Source organism: Thunnus maccoyii, chromosome 2, assembly GCF_910596095.1.
Source record: "Thunnus maccoyii chromosome 2, fThuMac1.1, whole genome shotgun sequence".
Lineage (NCBI taxonomy): Eukaryota > Metazoa > Chordata > Actinopteri > Scombriformes > Scombridae > Thunnus > Thunnus maccoyii.
This window is the reverse complement of record NC_056534.1, coordinates 10,498,250-10,517,026: the sequence shown is the minus strand read 5'-3', so window position 1 is coordinate 10,517,026 and position 18,777 is coordinate 10,498,250. Positions and strand designations below refer to the sequence as shown.

Here is an 18,777-nt window from a genome sequence, read left to right as displayed (position 1 = left end):
CTCACCGCCGTACACACCTCAAGCCAATGGGGTTGTGGAGCGCACCGTAGCGCTAGTCAACAACTGGATTGCAAAGAATACAAATGACAACAACTGGAGAACCAAGGTTGTCGATATTGGTGAGGCCCTGAATGACAGGCCTAGAGAAGGCCGACCACCACCTGCACAAGAGCTAAATGGAAGATCACACAGAATTGCAGAGATAAGGAGGAGGAAGACTGGTACATATCTATATACATATGGATATGTACTGGCTCCATATATATACTGGAGTCATATCATTGTTTCAGGCGACTGAAAAGCTCTCTCACTCCTAGCCTTCTTGCGTCCCTTGGTCCATTGTCAGCTTCCTTTGCCTTGGCGCTTTGTGTAGTGGCCACTTCAGGTCCCCCCTGCTCATTGTCGTCCCCCTCTAAAGACTTTGGATAGAGGGTGGAGGGCCTCACTCTCAGGGTCTCAAAACCTGGTGAGCGGCCACCCTCTCTCCACTCCTGATTTGGCCCATTCAATGGAATGAATGGTTGGGGCAGAATTGCTTCTTTCTCTCTGGAATCTGTATCATGTGGGCCGCCTGGACACATTTACAGGCTATACAACAGGGTTACCTTCTTCAACGGTGTCCAGATGCTCTTAGTTCAGTCATGTTTCTTCACTGCTTCCAAGACGCCTTCTTCCACCAGGCGCCAGGCTGCTGTAGATGCACTGAAGTAGGACAAGGCAATGGTCACAGACTCTAAATCTGGTTCATGGGCACGGTTCATTGCTACCCCAAAGTCAGTGGCCACTTTGGCCAGGTAGGTGCTGGCATCTTCTGAGTACCCTGGGTCTGCAACATGGATGACATACCTCACCCACATCTTCCCAATCAAAGCTAACACCGCCTCATATTGTGTGATCGGTGCTCTGGTTTGCCTGATTTCGAGGATTTTTTGCTGATATTGAGACGCAGCGGTCTGCTTCCAGTTATTTCACAGATTTTCTCTCACCATCAGGTTGGCGTCTGTTACTGTGATGACTGCCCCTGCCTGGGCTCGTCTCAGCTCAACATATGCCTGCTGCATTGTTGTGTTGTTTGTCATTCTTGTCTGCTTTCCCATCAGCCTGTGCTTAGGACCTATGGGAGTATAGGTGGGTGCAGCATATGAGTCATCTTCTTTTTGTTCAGACTCTGTTTCTGCGTTCATTGGCATCTTTTTCTTTCTTTGTTCGGCTGCTCCAGGCATTCTAAGCTTGAGGGTCTGTTTCCTTCTGGGCTTTGTCAGGCTTTGTAGGGAAACTTGGCCCTTCATCAGAGGTTCTTTGCAAAGCCTTGTCTAATAAAGGACTAGTATAGTAGGGGGATAGCTCAGGCTCATGTTCCTCTTTTTCTGAGTCTCTCTGCAGAGGGTTTTCAAAGCTTCAAGCATCAGCTTCAGGGGGACCATATGGTCTCCTGCATCTAACATCAGTGTCCATTTTTCTGGGCTTGTTGACCATGACCACCTAACAATTACATTATTTACTCTCCTTTTAGGTCTGTTTTGGGTCCCCACCACCTCCCGAGAGATGCTAAATTCTCCACTATGTTCTTCAGCTTGCCACTAACTTTGTCTGTCTGCTGTTTGGTAGGGTGCAGTGGGTTTATCAGGGTTAAAATGATGAACCCTAACCAAAACAGTACAATTGGATTGCAAAACCAAAACAATGAGCTGAAAGACACTTTACCGAGCTGCAGGAAATGCATTGGGTGATAATTCTCTGTGGTTTCATCACTTTGAGTGACCCCTCTCACATTACACATTAAGTCATTTAATCTATTGTCAATCTAAAAATATTCATTAGTGCAGCTTTAATTTTAAGGTAATTGTTTTAGGGTTAAAGATAGATAGATTTACTGTATGACTATGTAGGACAAGGGTCAGTGGTAGGCGTGTAGAGATTGGGACTAAGGTTAAAGTAAATCTCCAGATAAGTAATTTAATGAATACAGTTTCCTCATCTTTAGTATCTAGAATTAGATCAAAGACTATATTATGTGCCAAGTTATCAGCTGTGGAGGAGAATTAAGTCTTGTACATGATAAGAGAGGAGAATGCTGGTAAGGATCTGACTTCCTGTCAGAGCAAAGGCGGATATTGATCAGAAGTTGCAGCAGGAGGGAGGGACACAAACCCCGAGATATTTGTGTTTCTGTATGATTGGGTGTTGTAATCCCCCTGCTCTGCTGTGTGTGTGTGTCAGGTTGGAAGTTTGGTGCCGTGTTTGGCCGCTCTGGTGCATTCCCGGCCGATTGCGTCCATCCCGTTGCTCCTCCTGACTTCCTGTCCCTGCCTCTGGACCGCAAGTCGGAGCCTCGAGGCGGAGCAGGACAGTTTGCCGTGTCATCAGCTGTGGCTGTTGCCGTGGCGTCCACCATGGCTGCACATGAGATAGATCAAACAATTGAGGTGCACAGACACGTACACACACCCACACATAACAGTTGTTTTTGTCTGTCTGAACTGAGTATTAAGTTGTTTTTCATTATCAACTTTTGTCTTTTAGAAGGTTTCCCTTGATGGCTTTACTGATGGAGATCTGGATGAGAGGGCTCTGCAGGACAGTAAATATGACATGTTGGAGTTTGCCAAGAAGTACTTCAGACAGGCAGCCAGCGGGAGGGGGTGAGACAAACAAAGAAATGTGCAGACACAAATGCAGACACAGGAAAACACTCACACACAGAGATCATCTTATGTTTAAATCCAATTTCAGAAAGAAGATTTACTGTACTTAAGTACAATTTTGCTGGATTTTTAATTTAGGACTAATGTATTGGAGTATATTTATAGTGGAGTATTTTATAGCTACTTTAACTGAAGTAAATGAACTGAATACTTCTTCCATCACTGTTTAAATCTAAATGCAGAACATTGTGCTTGATTATTGTTCACAGAGATTCCCTGAAGAGCAAAAGCAAAAGCAGAGACACCAGGGAACCCACTGAAATGATCAAGTTCTCCAAGGTGCCCTTCTTTTCTCATCACTGTAACTTAAATCATCTTATCACACCACAAGACTTAATCATCTCATACATTTATATTATTTTCCAGTGTAATCGTTGTTTATATTACACCTGTTTTGTGTGTTTTTGTCATTTGCAGACTCCTCTCACCGGGTCTCTGATAGAGTTTACTGACCCGGCCATGAACAGAGTGGCAGCAGATCTCTTCCTGTGTAAGTTCTCACTTTCTCTCATCTCTCCTCTAATTACATCATCTTATTACAGCTGGCCTCCAATTACTATTCTGGTCAAATGAGACAAGCTCATGTACTAGATTTTAAATAATCAAAGCAAGCTGTATTTCTTTACCAAGTCTGCTATTCAAGACTTAAATAGTGTTGACGTGCGTGTCCTGGATGTGTAATTTGTGCAGCGGTGATGCGCTTCATGGGTGACTCTCCATTAAGGGGCTCGACAGAACATGAAGTGGTCAGCACTTTCCTCAAGGTAACCACACACATATACACACAGTTATTTGTTAGGCGACTATTTTCTCTTTGACAGTTTGCTAATCTGTGCATGTATGTTTGTGTGTGTTTATGTTTGTGTGTGTGTGTGTGTGCTCCCCTCAGCTGATAGGAGAGTTCACCTTGATGAGGGATGAAGCTTACTGCCAAGTCATTAAACAGCTTACTGCTAACACCAGCTCCAAACCGTAAGTCTGCCTGCCACACATTACAACATACACGCTAGTCCAACACACACCGTGAACCTCTTTCTTAACTGAGCCTGTGATCCTGAGTGTGACCGTGAGCTCTCGTGCTCTATAGTGACAGTTGCCAACGTGGCTGGAGGCTGCTGTACATCCTGACCACTTTTCATCGCTGCTCTGAAGTCCTCAAGCCCTTCCTGCTGAAATACCTCCAGCAGGCCTCTCACAGCGCTGGGCCTCAGTATCAGGGTAAAAACACACACAAACACACACACACTATCACCAGATGTACACATTAACAAAGCCACCAGTTTGTAATGTTTTCTTTAAATGTGTTAGGCATAGCTAAAGCATGCGAGCAGAACCTGAAGAAGACGTTCCAATATGGCGGCCGCATTGTTCCGCCCAACAGCATGGAGCTGAAGGCCATGCTGGTAAGTGCCTACTTTTATTTATCAGATTGTTTACTTAAAGGTGCAGTGTGTAGAATTTAGTGGCATCTAGCGGACGGACTTGGCAGAAATGGAATATAACATTCATAAATGTTATGTTTTCATACGTGTATAATGAAAATACGAATCATGTTTTCGTTAGCTTAGAATTAGCCCTTTATATCTACATAGGGGGCAGGTCCTCTTCCACGGAGCCCGCCATGTTGCACCGCCATGTTTCTACAGTAGCCCAGAATGGACAAATCAAACACTGGCTCTAGAGAGGGCCTTTCACGAGTTTTGCAGGCACCATAGGCTCTCCTACACACTTGAAAGGGAGGGGTGAGGGCGAGGTACTGCAATCTGCAATCTCACCACTAGATGCCACTAAATCCTACACACTGGTCCTTTAAATAAAACGAACAATACCCACAGTGTAAAAATACATTACACATAAAAGTCCTGCAAGTAAAAGAGTAGAAGTATTAGCAGCAAAACTAATTTAAGTATGAAAAGTGAATGTAATCATTATGCAGAATAGCCCCACCCAGAACTATAGTATTATATTTGTTATTTTATAGTATTACTATGATTGAAGTAAGCAGCAATTAAATGTGGTAACTGGTCAAATTGGAGTTCATTTTGAAGGATAAAGTTGATGTTATTTTTCATATTTGTCAACAAATCTCATGAGAAGAACAAAACCAACAATGAACTGATTATTCTAACAAGTGTTGTCTGTGTGGCCAGAGCCTGATTCAGCATTTTCCTCTGTGCAAAAGAGCTCCACTCCAAAAACTATTAAAAACAATCAATCAGCCTTACTGTTGCCCTGGGTAACATGTTTCTTCATTAACTTGATAATGGACACTGCAGCCTGAAAATATTACCCAATATTCCCCCAACAAATGCTCTATTTACTCCTGTTTGAAGTAAAAAGGAAATCTTTTTAAAAAACATGAAACTATATATTTGTGACCGGTTTGTAAAGATTAATGTCTTCAGTGGGAACCAGTGAGCTTGGGGCTGAGAGCCAGAGACAGGGTTGGACAGTCGGAAGGCATTGGGAGACAGAATAAACAATGGCTGGTTTTATCTTTTCATGGAATTTGTTCACCGTAATAAAGATACAGAATATAACCTTTTATTCTGACTACTATACATTATTTTGGGACAATTTAATTCATAAAGAAATTTATAGGCTGGTAATATAATTTGTATGTAGAATATTATTATGAAAAGTACATAGTAACTAATGCTGTCAGATGTAGAGGAGTATAAAAAAACCTTTCAAATCTATTGGAATAAAAGAGCATAAAATGGAAATATTTTGGTAAAACACAAGTAGCAGCACTTGAGTCAATTTACTTTCCACCACTGTTTATATGGGTTTAAGTGTGTTAATATCCTGGAAAAATCAGCTGCAGTCCGACTTGCCCGTGTGTATGTCCAGTATATATAAATACAAGTGTGTATTTTTACTTTCTCAGGCGGGACGCAGTTCGAAACGTCAGCTGTTTCTGTTTCCTGGAGGCATCGAACGTCACGTGAAAATCAAAACGTGTTCTGTAAGTGTTCAGTCACTACCGGTGTCTATGAGGATGAGGAGGTTGCAATGCATTTAACGTGTGTGTGTTGATATTGTTGTTTTTCAGGTTGCTTTAGAGGTGATTGAGGAACTGTGTTATGAGATGGCGTTACACAGACTGGAGGCTATGGAAGAATACGCCATATTTTTAGTCACCAATCGAGGTGTGTTCATACATGTGTGTAATCTTCTTCCTCATGCACACGCTCTCTCCTTCTCGCTCTCTGTCTCACACGCATTAAACTTTGCATTAGTGCAGGGAAGCAATCACTTTGTCATTGTCAGTGAAGCAGATACACTCACAGATTACATATCAGACTGCTCTCTAGTTGCTGTTCAGAGGCACAGCAGCTCGCACTATAGGTGGCTTTACAAGTATTAACAGGTTTCAGGGTTAATGTGTCAATAGTTTGTGTTGGATTGCAACGTTTAGTTTTTTTAATATCTGATGCTAGATTCACTAATCCAATAGTTTAGGTTTGTCTTAAAAATGCTTTATCTATTTGTAATAAATCCACGTGTGTGTGTATGCGTCCAGGTCAGAATGTGCGACCTCTGAACAAAAACGAGTACATCCTGGATGTGGCGACAGAGGCGGAGTTAGTCGACACCAACTACAGCTTCTGGTTCAGACGGGTCGTCTGGACTCAACCGCTCAAGTTTGAGAATGAGCTTTGTGTGGCCATGCACTATAACCAGGTACGACAGGTGATGTTTCACACAGTGTTACTTACATGTGTGTTTTTGTGTATGTAACTGTGTTTGTGTGTGTACATCAGATCCTGCCGGACTACCGTAAAGGACTGTTAAATGTCCTTCCACACGGAAAAGTGAGCGATCAACAGTTCCACCAGATCTCCAAACTGGCAGCTTTGCAGCACAGAGCCAAAGACATCATCTTCATCCCCAGCATGTGAGAAAACAATAACTTTATCAATCATATCATCGCTGGTTTAACACCAGTTCATCACGTTTTTACAGTTGTGTGTGCAGTAGAGCAAACTCTAATCCTAAAAATAAAAAAATGTGATAAAATAAAACAAGAAAAGTGAAAAAAAGAAAAAGGTAAGTCCTTAATACAGTGAGGATTTACCTAAATACATGAAGAAAAATAGATTTGTACATACATACAGTGTATTAAACACACATATACATATACTGTATGTACTTACATAAATACACACATTCACCCACAAAATTCTTCCAGTCTCTTAATGATTTCTATTTGCACAGCACGGCCGTTTAGCCCATTTTGATTAACTACAGTCAACACTGCCTCAAATTTTCTCCACGTTTTTAATTTTCTCCACCAGTCCTTTCCATTTGTCTTTACTTGTGTTTCCCCTTTGCCTCCAGTTTCTCGTAATTACACTTAAAGGACGGGTTCACAATTTTTCAAGCCTGTCTTAAAACACTAGTTAGGTGCCCAAATGAACATTTTTCTTGCCTTAATCATTCCTCCTCTTCATACTGACCATCAAAGGATCCATTCATAATGTACTTACAATGTAAGTGATGAGGCCGAAGCCTACAGCCTTCAATCTGTGCAAAGATTTATTTAAAGGTTTATCTGAAGCTAATATGAAGCTTCAACCATCCAACTTAGTCAAATCAAGTAGATACCTTTCAGTGTTACAGTGTTTTTAGTGCAAAGTCCCTCTTTTTGTCACTATACTTCCACCACAGCTCAACAGGGAAACACAAAGAATCTGATGCTAAAAGGACTGTAAATGTGGCAGATATACGCTTGATATGACTAACTCAGACTGCTGAAGCTTCATATAACCTTTAAATGCATTGCACAGATTTTGGCCTCCATCACTTACATTGAAAGCACATTTGAAGATCTTTTAATAGCCAGTATGAACAGGAGGGATCATTACAGCGAGAAAAACCTCTTTCAATGTTCATACGGACACCTGACAGACTTGAACAGACATTGTGAACCTATCCTTTAAAGCAGTTTTTCAGTAAATATCATTTTATTCCATTATCCATCCATTATTTCAGGACGAATTAAACAAAATCAATTCCAGTTTCATAACTTATTTCTCTTTTAACACCAATCCAATATGATTTAAATATTTCACATGTCCAAAATATATTGGTGAAATGAGCATAGTTTTTTCCTCTGTGGATGTTTTTCTAAACTCAGACAACATGACAACAAATCAAGACCAACACAGCTGCACTGGAGCTTCAGTGAGCTTTAGATTTACCAATTAGCTCTGAAGTTCAACATTCAGGGACAAGCTTGTTGTTGAAAAGACCAGAATCCAGTGCACTCACTAATAGTTATATTTAAGGAGCAAGAGTCTCTTATCTTTCTCTACTGGTAAAACTCTGTTGTCGTTTCTTGCTCTTACTGTTGTTATCACTCCCTCTTTCCTCCCACACACATAGAGCCGACAGACGAACGGAACAGCTCACTGAGTTGTGGAAAATCATTTTGAGAAAAGTTGGAAATCACTGAGTGAAGCAGACTTCTGTTTATCTGAGACTCTGTTTCTGCTCCCCCCTCCTCCTCTCTCCCCCCAGACATGAACTGTCGGAGTATATCGCCACACCTCTGTTCAAAAAGCAGCCACCGCAGCAGTGGGTTACCATGGTGACACAGCACATGCAGCAAGTGCAGACCCTGAGCCCACACCAGGCCAGAGCACAGTTTCTGGGTAAGATCCCTTTTCATATATAGGGGGAAGCACTTCAGGTAATAACTATGATTTTGACTAAACTGGTCAGTTTTGAGATATAATTATATTTTCTCTACATGTGTAACAACTGCAACTTCTACAAGTGGACGATATGGATAAAATCCTGTATCAGTACATGTAATTTTAAATCTTGACATTGATAGATATTGTTATATGATATATTTTCAGGAAAATAATTTAATGTCCTGTTTTAAATTTCAGGAAAAAGCTGAATGTAGATAAATTATCTAGACAGTAATGGGAGTTTTTAGCTCATCCAGCAAATTAAATACCTGACAAATCAAAGTATCAAAACACATAAAAATCCAATAAAGTCATGAAACATTCCTGTTCATTGATTCACAAATTTGCCCACAATAGCCCAATTCAACAAAAAATATTAAAGGAATAGTTACCATAATATAAGCTGTATGGCAAGATCTCTGCTGGTCGGCAAATGTATATTGTGTCACAGTATTTATTGTCAGCAGATGTAGTTGGTTCATTGACATCTAACTGTACAACTGTTCAAACTTTCCATGATACTGAGCCTCTTTAGGACTTCTAATCCATGTTGACTTCACTTGTTCTGGTGCTTTTGACCTTATAACATGGTCCTCCTCACCGGATTCAATCTGCAGCCACCAGCAGGCCCTGTATCCTGGAATTCATTCGATTGTTCTGAAGGCCAGAAATGCTTTAACTGATGTGTACATTTGCACTTTTTAAGGATATTGTCATAATACAGAGATTATTTACAGTAGTTCAGCGAGAATACTCCAGTGTTTTAGTTTTGCACTTCCATTATGACAGACATTAAACAAAGGAAAACAATCAAACTCAAAGCAGCAGAGGCAAAGATTTCTTGACTTTGAGTTCCCAGTTGAGGTCAAGTCTCAGAGACACTGGATCCTACATTTCCCATAATGCAGCGATTTTCACTAGACCCTTGTGCCTGCCTGGTAAACGCCTAAGTTTTTTTTAAACTCCATGCCCTCAGTTTGTAACGCAGACTGTCTGTCTCCAAACCCAAGCTAGAGATAACTCTGATGACACAGCAGGGTAATTGTGTTTTGACCCAACAAAGCTCCTTCAGATCCACAGAAAACATTATACAACTGTCTTCACACGTTGTGCAGTTATCCTCATGACGAGGAAACTGAACCTGACATGTAAAAGTTTGAGAGCCCCCTCTGATAATGTCAGGGTTTTTCTATTTCCTATTCATGCAACTCCTTCTCTCTAATAATAAAAAAGTGACAATATGTGCTCAGTCTTGTTAAATTGTGTGTGTGTGTGTGTGTGTGTGTGTGTGTGTGTGTGTGTGTGTGTGCAGGGTTGGTCAGCGCATTCCCCATGTTCGGCTCGTCGTTCTTCTACATCCACAGCAGCAGCTCCACCACCTTCTACGCCCCCTGTATTGTTGCTGTCAATCAACATGGTCTCCACTTCCTGCACAAAAATACACACGTAAGTAACGACACAGACATTCACAAGACTCCGATATGCTGATCGTGACTGAAACATGAACCCACAACTAGAGTCACATATGTTCTTTAGTGGGCACTAGTGTGTTAAAATGTGTAGTCTCTGTGGTGCAGGAACTAATGACAGTGGTCCCCCTGGTGGAGGTGCAATCCAGCCGCACTCAGAGGCCCACCGCTGGAACGAGTTACCCGTACGTAGACCTCACCCTGGGGGACATGAACGCACAGCGGGTCATTCAGCTGCAGCTTGAGCAGGTATTGTGTAAACACAGACATGGACACACTTCAGAGATCGTTTGTCAGTGCTACTGTTGCGGTCTTCACGCTCATGCTGGTGGCGTTTGTCCGCAGGGCCTGGAGTTGTGTCGAGTCATCGCCATGCAGGTGGAAAACATGATGTCGGTGCGGGAGAAGAGGCTCACCCTGCCTCCGAGCGAAATCACCATGTTATAACATATGCTAAATGACAAACAATCACGCACACACACTTGTATGAACACATTCAGACACACACATGTAAAGAAAACCCTAAATTAATAGCCTACCTCTTCTTACCTCCGGGTTTTTGTTGTGTGTAGCTCTCACACACACACACACACACACACACACACACACACACGCACTAATATAATATGTGAATGCATACACGTACCTCTGTTAATTAATTGTTATACTGCAATAACTGAACACAGTGCAGCCCGGAGACAAATACAAGTCAACGTTAATTGAGATTTCGTTTCAGGTTGACATTTATTAATATTTGCACTTGCTGCTGTAGTTTTAATTGTTTAAACATTAAAGATGTTTTATTTGTATAGAAGCTGTTAATGAGCAGTGAGGGAGCTTTGCAGGCCTGTGCCCAAGTTTTATAACTGATGAGCAACATGTTTTTTTATTTTTTTATTTATACTGTTGACTGTTAAACTTGACATGTTACTGTAAACTATTATCATTTTCAACAAATGTTCATGCACCAATGTGGTTATTTTGTAAAGAATATTTTATCAAAATAAAGAGCACTTCATCACTTATTTGTCAAAATGATTCAAAGATGATAAACATGTTCGGTATAAAATGACAGTACTAAATGTTTTTATAGTTTCAACAATAATATAAAAATCAACAAGACATTTGATTTAGTTAACAGGGTTCAGGTAAGGCTGAAAGTAACAATTATTTTCATTATTGATCTTTTTTTTCAATTAATCAACTAATTGCTAAATCTAAAAAAAGCCTGAAAATATTGAAAAATGCTGGAGTTTCAAAGATTTGCAGATTAAGCAGATCTCAAAATTAATCTGCAACTTTTTTTTTATTATAAAATAATTCATCAAAATGAGCTTCTTGTAGTTTGTCAGACTGCTGGTTTTCTTCATCGTCTATATTTAACTGGATATCTTTGGATTTTGTGTTGTTGGTCAGACAAAAAAGCATGAATGTGTCAACTTAGGTTTGGGGAAATTGTGATTGGCACTTTTTTATGACTCATGAATCTGTAGATTATTTTTGTTTAATTGTTTGGTGCATTAAATTTCAGAAAATAGTAAAATCCTCTAAAAATGGGCCAATCTGGGTTTAAATAAACATCTTCAAATTGCTTGTTTTGTCTGATCAACAGTCCAACACCCAAAAGTATTAAATTATATAAAAACAGAAAAACAGCAAATCCTCACATCTTAATAACTTTTTGCTTGATAAATGACTTAAAAATTAGATTAGATTAGCAAACTGAAAATTATTTCAGTTAATCGACTAATCAGTTGATCGACTCATCAAAATCTCAATATTAAGGCACGGTAATAAATAATAATAAAAGTACTACAAATATTTCAGTGTACAACAGCTGGACCAAATAGTGGGTGGGTTATGGAGAGAAAATAGTGCATTATTATTGGCAACATTACTAATATGTGTTTTATAAGATTTACAAATCCTTCCTCTTTTCAAGGAAAAATAGCACAAAAGAAATCTGTGTGGGTTTGTATCTACAGGATGAGACATTCACCAGTACTCACAACATATCCGGCGGTAAATTTATGCATCGATTTATCTTTTCTTAAATGTGCACAAATATTCAGATGTTTTTTATTCACTTCATGAAACCTTAATTACACTTGCAAATCTTATAAAACATGTATAAATAATATTTGCTCTATTCATTTCCATAGTGGGGAGATATTCATAAAATAAATACATTTTTTTTGTTTTTAATATGTCTTTTTTTTTATAGACAATAGAAGGCTGTTTTCACTTTCATCTGCTGAAAGTGGAAAGTTTCTCTGTGCTCATTCAAAATCCAATTTTAAGGGGCCTCCGATCATGATTTGTGACATCACAAATAGTTTGGATGCCAATCCTGGTCCGGTATGCAACTAACACAAGTGTGTTGAAACGTGGAGCCTCCAGTGCATTGAAAATGGACTTGTGAAGTGAAGTGGGAGACATTTTGTGTCCAACAGTTAAACTTCTGAAATGAAATACAGTAACCAGTCAAAGGTTTGGACACCATCATTCAAATGAATGTCCAAACTTTTGAATTGTACTGTATATTTGTATATTCATAGTTTCTGGAATTTTAAATGAGGGAGAAGGAGTAGATGTAATTTTAAGGATTTTAACAAGATAATTGAACTTTTGTTTGTGGAAAAAACATATCAGACACAAATTATTATTCAAAGTAGAGTATTTTATATAAATCTTAAAACATGGCTGGAAGAGATCTTTAAGTATCCTTATAATAATAATAATAATAATAATAATAATAATAAGTATAATAATAATAATTTATTTTTATTTATGGAGTGCTTTTCAGGATACTCAAATACGCTTTACATAAGTGAAAAGGATCATAAAAATGTTTTGATTGATTTGATGTTTTGACAGTTTTGATTAGTGTTTTGAACAAATCACAGACAAATCAGTGCAGTCTTGTTATCATTATTATTTTTATTTTAATATTAAGACATCAACACTGTGAACAACATTATAATAAACATCAACAAATCCATTTAAACACATATTTAAAGTAGGTAAATAAAAGGTTAGTGGGACTAAATTAGCAGGAGGATCCCAAAATGGATTCTCCAGGCCACGTGACAGTCTCTCCCCAAACTGGCAGGTCGCCACTGAGCATGCGCAGATCTCGGACAGGTTACACGAGTTTATTTTCAGCCCTTTTCTTGGAGACGGGTCGTGGTGGTTTTGTAAACTGAGCGCAGTTACTTTGAACGAGTATGACAATGTTTTTCCTGGACTCTCGGACCTAAGCGGAAACGTCTCCGGAGCCCCGAGGTTTGTTATTTCGCGGTGACATGTGAAATGTTGCTGCGCGGTTTGTCGGTATTTCCAGGCGGCGACGGACAGACCAAGCCAGGCTAGTGACGCTAACTAGCAGCTCGGCTAGCTACCGTTAGCCTCTCCGCTGGCTGAGCGTGTTGTTGTGTCGACGCAGCTTTTATATCACAGCTCCGTTTGTTTATAAGCGAACATAACCGCCCGGGAATAACGACTGCCGCTTGTTTGGTTTGGCACCACAGCGCTGTTTCAATGCGCAGCTGCAAATAGCTAATGTTAGCCACTTCTGAACGCTGGACACTGCTGTGAGTGAGTGAGAGAGGGCCCCCTGATACTGCTGATATCCATCATTAAAGACTCGTTTTGACGTCTAGTCCGTTCACATTAACTAGACACATTTAAACCGGTGCTGAAATGCAGCGCTGATACATGTTTTCTGTTAGCTAGGAGCTCAACCACACACGTCGTTTTGTTTTGGCTGACATGGCAGCCAGCGGATACTCTGACCTGAGGGAGAAGCTGAAATCCATGACTCCACACAGAGACGAGTACAAGAATAAATACGTGGACGGGACGAGTAACGGCAGCGGGAAAGGTGGAAAACGCAAGTATCGGGAGTCCGACGATGACGACTGTGAGCACAGCGATGACAGCTCGGAGCTCCGGGAGCAGGAGGCCGACCGGGTGAAGAGCAGCATTCTGCAGAAGAACATCTTCACCCCGGAGGAGTGCGCCCGCATCGAGGAGAAGATCGACGAGGTGGTCACCAGTGGGGAGGCTGGACTGTACCGTGAGCACACTGTGGACAGGGCGCCCCTCCGCAACAAGTACTTCTTTGGGGAGGGGTACACTTATGGAGCCCAGCTGGAGAAGCGTGGACCGGGCCAGGAGCGGCTGTACCGTAAAGGAGAGGTGGATGAGATTCCGAGCTGGGTGCACGAGCTGGTGATCAAGCGGCTGGTGTCCAGTGGAGTGATCCCGGAAGGGTTTGTAAACAGTGCAGTCATCAATGATTATCAACCAGGTGGCTGCATTGTGTCACATGTGGATCCTCTGCACATCTTTGCACGGCCCATCGTCTCAGTGTCCTTCTTCAGTGACAGCGCTCTCTGCTTCGGCTGCCGCTTCCAGTTCAAGCCCATCCGGGTGTCAGAGCCGGTGTTCGTCCTGCCTGTGAGGAGAGGGAGTGTCACAGTACTCAGGTGACTGTCTGTATTTGCTGTCATGCATTGATTGAGTTATTGTTTTGAGGGATGAAGTTGTTAACACATCTCTCTTTCTCAGTGGCTACGCAGCAGATGACATCACTCATTGCATCCGCCCCCAGGACATTAAAGAGAGGCGTGCAGTTATCATCCTTAGGAAGTGAGTCAACAGGCAATCAGTAAGGAAACTATAATCTTTAATGAAAGCTTGTCTTGATTCACGTGTTTCTTGCTCCTTCCTGTTTGCCAGGACTAGACCTGACGCTCCTCGACTGGACAGCGCTTTAAGCTCGTCTCCTGCAGAGAGACCGGCTCCTCTGAAAGCCAAACGCTCTCATCGCAAAGCAGACCCTGATGCCGCTCACAGGTATACACTGCCACATACAGACACACTAGAGGTGTTCATGACGTGTGGAAAACCTACCCAATGTAAATAAAATACATTTAAAGAAACAGACCCAATTTAAAAGGGAACCGGTCCTTAACAGGTATGAAAATAGTTGAACCTGATCCAAAAGTCAAGCCAGACACATACAGGGTTTTCTGCAGTGTTTTAAAGTTAACAAGCAGCTGTGGTAAAAATAATACACTTACATGTCATTTTTTTCCCTGCGCTATCACGTTCACACTCTGTATCACTACTGTTGACCTGGTTATCACCTTGACAAAAGATGAAATGTTTGCTGCCCTGATAACCTTCCAGAGCAGTAAAATCCTTCCTCATAACATTGTAATGCTGATAAGCCTTCAAACTCGTGGATTTATCACTCTAGTTGTGCTTCCTGGATCATATTTCATAGTCACAATGCCCACTTAAAACATGTTGACATACAGACCTCAGACCCACAGCAATACAATGGCTCACAATTAGACTGAATATAACTTGGACACAGCCCAGTTAGGGTCTCTCGCTAGAAACCTTAAAGCTCCGTGAAGACCTCTATGGTGGCGCACAGACCGACATCAGCCCTCTCGTTCATTTGAATGGGGGCAGTGCATTGACGTAGCGGAGATGCCAACGCTGAGAGCTCCAGCAAAACAACGCAGGTCGTCCAGAAAAAAGTTGAACCAGGCTCAACTTTTACTGCAACACAATGCAATGTCACACCGGCAAGGCGCTGACTTGGCCAATCATATGCATGCAAACACACATTCCCGGCGGATTACATTGTATAACATGAACACTGTGTTTCTGCTGTTTATCCCGCCATCATTTAAACAAAAGATAAAACCGTTGCAGCCATGATAACTTTGCAGGGGTTATTGCAGAAGTGATTAGCGAGCACTGCTTACACGCAGGTCGCAAATAGTGCCAGTGACTCAAAAGTGATTGTCACACACAAATTGCAGATAAATTTATGAGCCATACAGTCCTCTCACATGCCCATGCATGTGTCGCAAGTATGGCGTTTCTTTTGAGTAGTTAAACTTGTCAAAATTAACACCGGCATTGTTTTTATGCAGGGCTGTTTTCAGTCTCAATGCAGCCTGAAAACAGACCCATTCATGCAAAGGAGATAGTGTCTACACAGGCTGCGTAGTGAAAGCAGCAGCTCTGGTCCTCCATCTATGTCAACTCAGGGTGCATTCAGGTACAATACTGAGTGTAGGTCACTCGTGTTTTAGCAGTGCTCGGAGCCCAATACACAATAACTGTAGCTGTGCACATAGATTTGAAGGAAGCAGACTTGAGGGACTTCTTATTGCAGTTGTGTGTAAAAGTGCGAGTGTAAAGGGAACCGTCAGGCAGCCTGTGTAGACAGCTGCATTGTTTACAATAGAACCGTATCTGTTCACACTAGAGCTGCAACGAACGATTATTTTTATTATCGATTTAATTTCCCAATTATTTGCTCGACCAATCAACTAATTGTTTGGTCTATAAAATGTCAAAAAACTATGTAAAAAAAAAAAAAAAGTACATTACAATTTCTTACAGCCCAAGATGACATCAATACATGTCTTGTTTTGTCCAACCAAAAGTCCAAAACCAAAGATATTCAGATTATTATAATGTAAGACAAAGAGAAGCACTAAATCCTCCTAATTGTTGCTGCTCTAGTTCACACACAGGCGCGCGAGACAGCTGACTGAAAAACACAGCTGAAACGCCTCCTGTGTCGACATTTGAGCAGGTGTCACATGAATAGTAAAATAACGAGGTATTGAACAATCAACCAGCAAGTGATTAATGATAATAAAAAACTGATGTGGCTTCTCTCTCTTTCCCCTCCTCCAGGCCGAGGGTTCTAGAGATGGACAAAGAAGAGAACAGACATCCGTCAATTTCCCGCCAACGTCGTCACAGCATCAGCTCAGAGAACTACTGGAACCGAGGACAGGATTACGACAAACATCGGGAGAGTTCAGGACGTAAAGTCAAAATGAGACGTCATTGAGAACTTTTCACACACACGTGTACACATATAAATATACCATTTCTTTTATGTAATTCAATATTGTATCATCCATCATTTTTTTTCGCTCCAGTTTTAGTCTGGCACAAGGAGCAAGTCGTCTGCATTTTGATTTGAGTCTGAATCAGTTTGAGTGTATATTTGTTTCTGGCAGACGAAGCTGGCGTCTCTGCTGCACATTAAAGATCCTCGAGTTACTTATTCCAGTTAAGCTCTGTTGTTAAACTGTTCAATTACCTTGAATTAAACATTTATTGTTTCTATGTTCATAGATACTTCAAAATGGCATGTATTTTTTGTAACCAAGATGTACAGACCTTAAGAGCTAAAAGAAAGATGTATGTATGGACTTGTACAAAAGGAAAGATGAGCTGTAATCTAACTTGTTATAATGTACAATACGTTTGTATAGTCTTTGATTGGGGGAACTTTTATGCAGAAAGACACCTTTAGTTTTTTCACACCTACATTTCTGATCCAAACCTTTACTGTGCCATCTCAGATCTTTGCTGTTTGTTCATGTTCGCCTCCCTATCGCAGTTTATGTTGCAACAACCGGCAGATGTGCGGCCATGCTTTCTGTGCTATGGTTTGATTCAGCCGTGTTGCTCATCTTGGTTGAGGTCACAAAATGGTGTATCAACTAAACTGATGCGTTACGGAGTGATGAAAAAAAAACTCAGGCCTTGTTTTACACTCCCGTTTCAGTCTATAAAGTTGCTTTACCTGAGTGACAGAGGCCATGTTATTGCTGTTCTGTATTAAATCTAATTTTTCCTCCTTTAAATTGACATTTGGGTCAGTTTGAAACTTAATTTTGAGCAAAATCACTCCTATTGTGTCTTGTTTAATTTGAGTCTTAATTTCCAGAGAAGAAACTCAATTTCCACATGCATTTGTCCTTGCGTTTGCTAAGTCAACACATAAATTAGTTTTCTTGCTTCCTGTCAGCCACAGTTGGCAGAGGTACATGTTAGCTGACTGCTATGTTAGTCTGGAATTACACATGAACAAAAATAACCTTGGTTCAGAGAAGAAATTACTTTCTAAAGACAGTGTAATTGAAGATGAAGTTTGCTGTTTTCTGAGGGTCTGCTAGAGTTGTTAGCAGTGATCTTTAACATGTCACTAAAAGTTAAATATAAGGGCTGACATTGGAGTCTGAAAGAGGCAAAAATCCTGGAGTTTCTCTGACAGTGAATGGGACACTTAACTTTGTGGACACAGTGGTAGCAAATGAGGTGGTTTCATGGGATTCAGTGGTCACATTTTCTGGCTAAAAAAAGGCGCCGGCTGGATGAAATAAAGCTGAAATTGTTTCCACAGAGTTGGCCTGCCATTCATTAAAGCAGCGTTGTCCCTCAGTCAAGCTGGCTGCTCAAGCACCAGGACAGGGAACAACAAACTGGAGTGTGCCTTTGATTGCCATGACCATCATTGATTTCTGACCATCATAAATATCTTTAAAAAAGAAGGCATTGACTTCACCTGAATAGCATAACTTGTTTGCAGTATGAGGCATTTTTTGGACATGTTTTTGACAAGTTATAAAGGAGAAAGCAATTGATTGGCCACAGTATCAGATTTGTTTCTAGGTTTTATCTTAATTTACTACTTAAATCCATTTTCCAATAAATTATATCATTTGAGAAACAAGAATCCAACAACAACTCGAAAACATCTGAAACAAATACAGTATACGATTCCATGTTTTGTCCCCTGAATCACTGCGTTCAGGGTTCTTCGCCCACCCTGGTAGGAATGATTCCTGAGAGGGTTTCACAACTAAAGGGTTTTGACACGCATCTATTTTCACTGAATGAAAAGTCAGTTTTCATGTATTTGCTAAGAATTGAAATTCAACTTCGGCTGAGGCTCAGTGAATAAAGTCTGAATGTATTGTCATTCTTGTAGAAAGTTTCTATGATCACATCAATGAAGAGTTTATCTTCACATAAGTGGAGAAGACTCTCTGTTTGGGCCTTTCC

General features: G+C 40.8%; 2 protein-coding genes across 4 annotated transcripts in view; both read left to right on the top strand.

Annotated features, from left to right (window-relative positions):
* The window catches only part of myo15ab (myosin XVAb), a 52,281-nt gene extending 41,389 nt beyond the window's left edge, over positions 1–10,892 (top strand). Inside the window, exons 63-78 of the mRNA XM_042429396.1 lie at positions 2,221–2,426; positions 2,524–2,642; positions 2,915–2,984; positions 3,123–3,195; positions 3,396–3,469; positions 3,595–3,677; positions 3,793–3,923; positions 4,014–4,108; positions 5,596–5,673; positions 5,761–5,857; positions 6,232–6,392; positions 6,473–6,606; positions 8,232–8,365; positions 9,723–9,856; positions 9,988–10,128; positions 10,225–10,892. Of these exons, the coding sequence (XP_042285330.1) occupies positions 2,221–2,426; positions 2,524–2,642; positions 2,915–2,984; positions 3,123–3,195; positions 3,396–3,469; positions 3,595–3,677; positions 3,793–3,923; positions 4,014–4,108; positions 5,596–5,673; positions 5,761–5,857; positions 6,232–6,392; positions 6,473–6,606; positions 8,232–8,365; positions 9,723–9,856; positions 9,988–10,128; positions 10,225–10,326 (1,832 nt within the window). The 3' untranslated portion in view covers positions 10,327–10,892. The remainder of the gene's footprint in view (positions 1–2,220; positions 2,427–2,523; positions 2,643–2,914; positions 2,985–3,122; positions 3,196–3,395; positions 3,470–3,594; positions 3,678–3,792; positions 3,924–4,013; positions 4,109–5,595; positions 5,674–5,760; positions 5,858–6,231; positions 6,393–6,472; positions 6,607–8,231; positions 8,366–9,722; positions 9,857–9,987; positions 10,129–10,224) is intronic.
* A 2,103-nt stretch (positions 10,893–12,995) lies between these two features.
* alkbh5 (alkB homolog 5, RNA demethylase) lies at positions 12,996–17,580 on the top strand. Of its 3 annotated transcripts, none has more exons than XM_042396652.1 (5): positions 12,996–13,164; positions 13,615–14,369; positions 14,452–14,532; positions 14,623–14,739; positions 16,612–17,580. In XM_042396652.1, exons 2-5 carry the CDS (start codon positions 13,651–13,653, stop codon positions 16,769–16,771), a joined length of 1,077 nt encoding a protein of 358 aa, XP_042252586.1. In that variant the 5' UTR covers positions 12,996–13,164; positions 13,615–13,650; the 3' UTR covers positions 16,772–17,580. The 3 variants fall into 3 exon arrangements, with proteins under 3 accessions (XP_042252586.1, XP_042252576.1, XP_042252567.1); XM_042396642.1 differs by having other exon boundaries at positions 13,611–14,369; XM_042396633.1 differs by having other exon boundaries at positions 12,996–14,369.
* Positions 17,581–18,777: the final 1,197 nt, after the last annotated feature.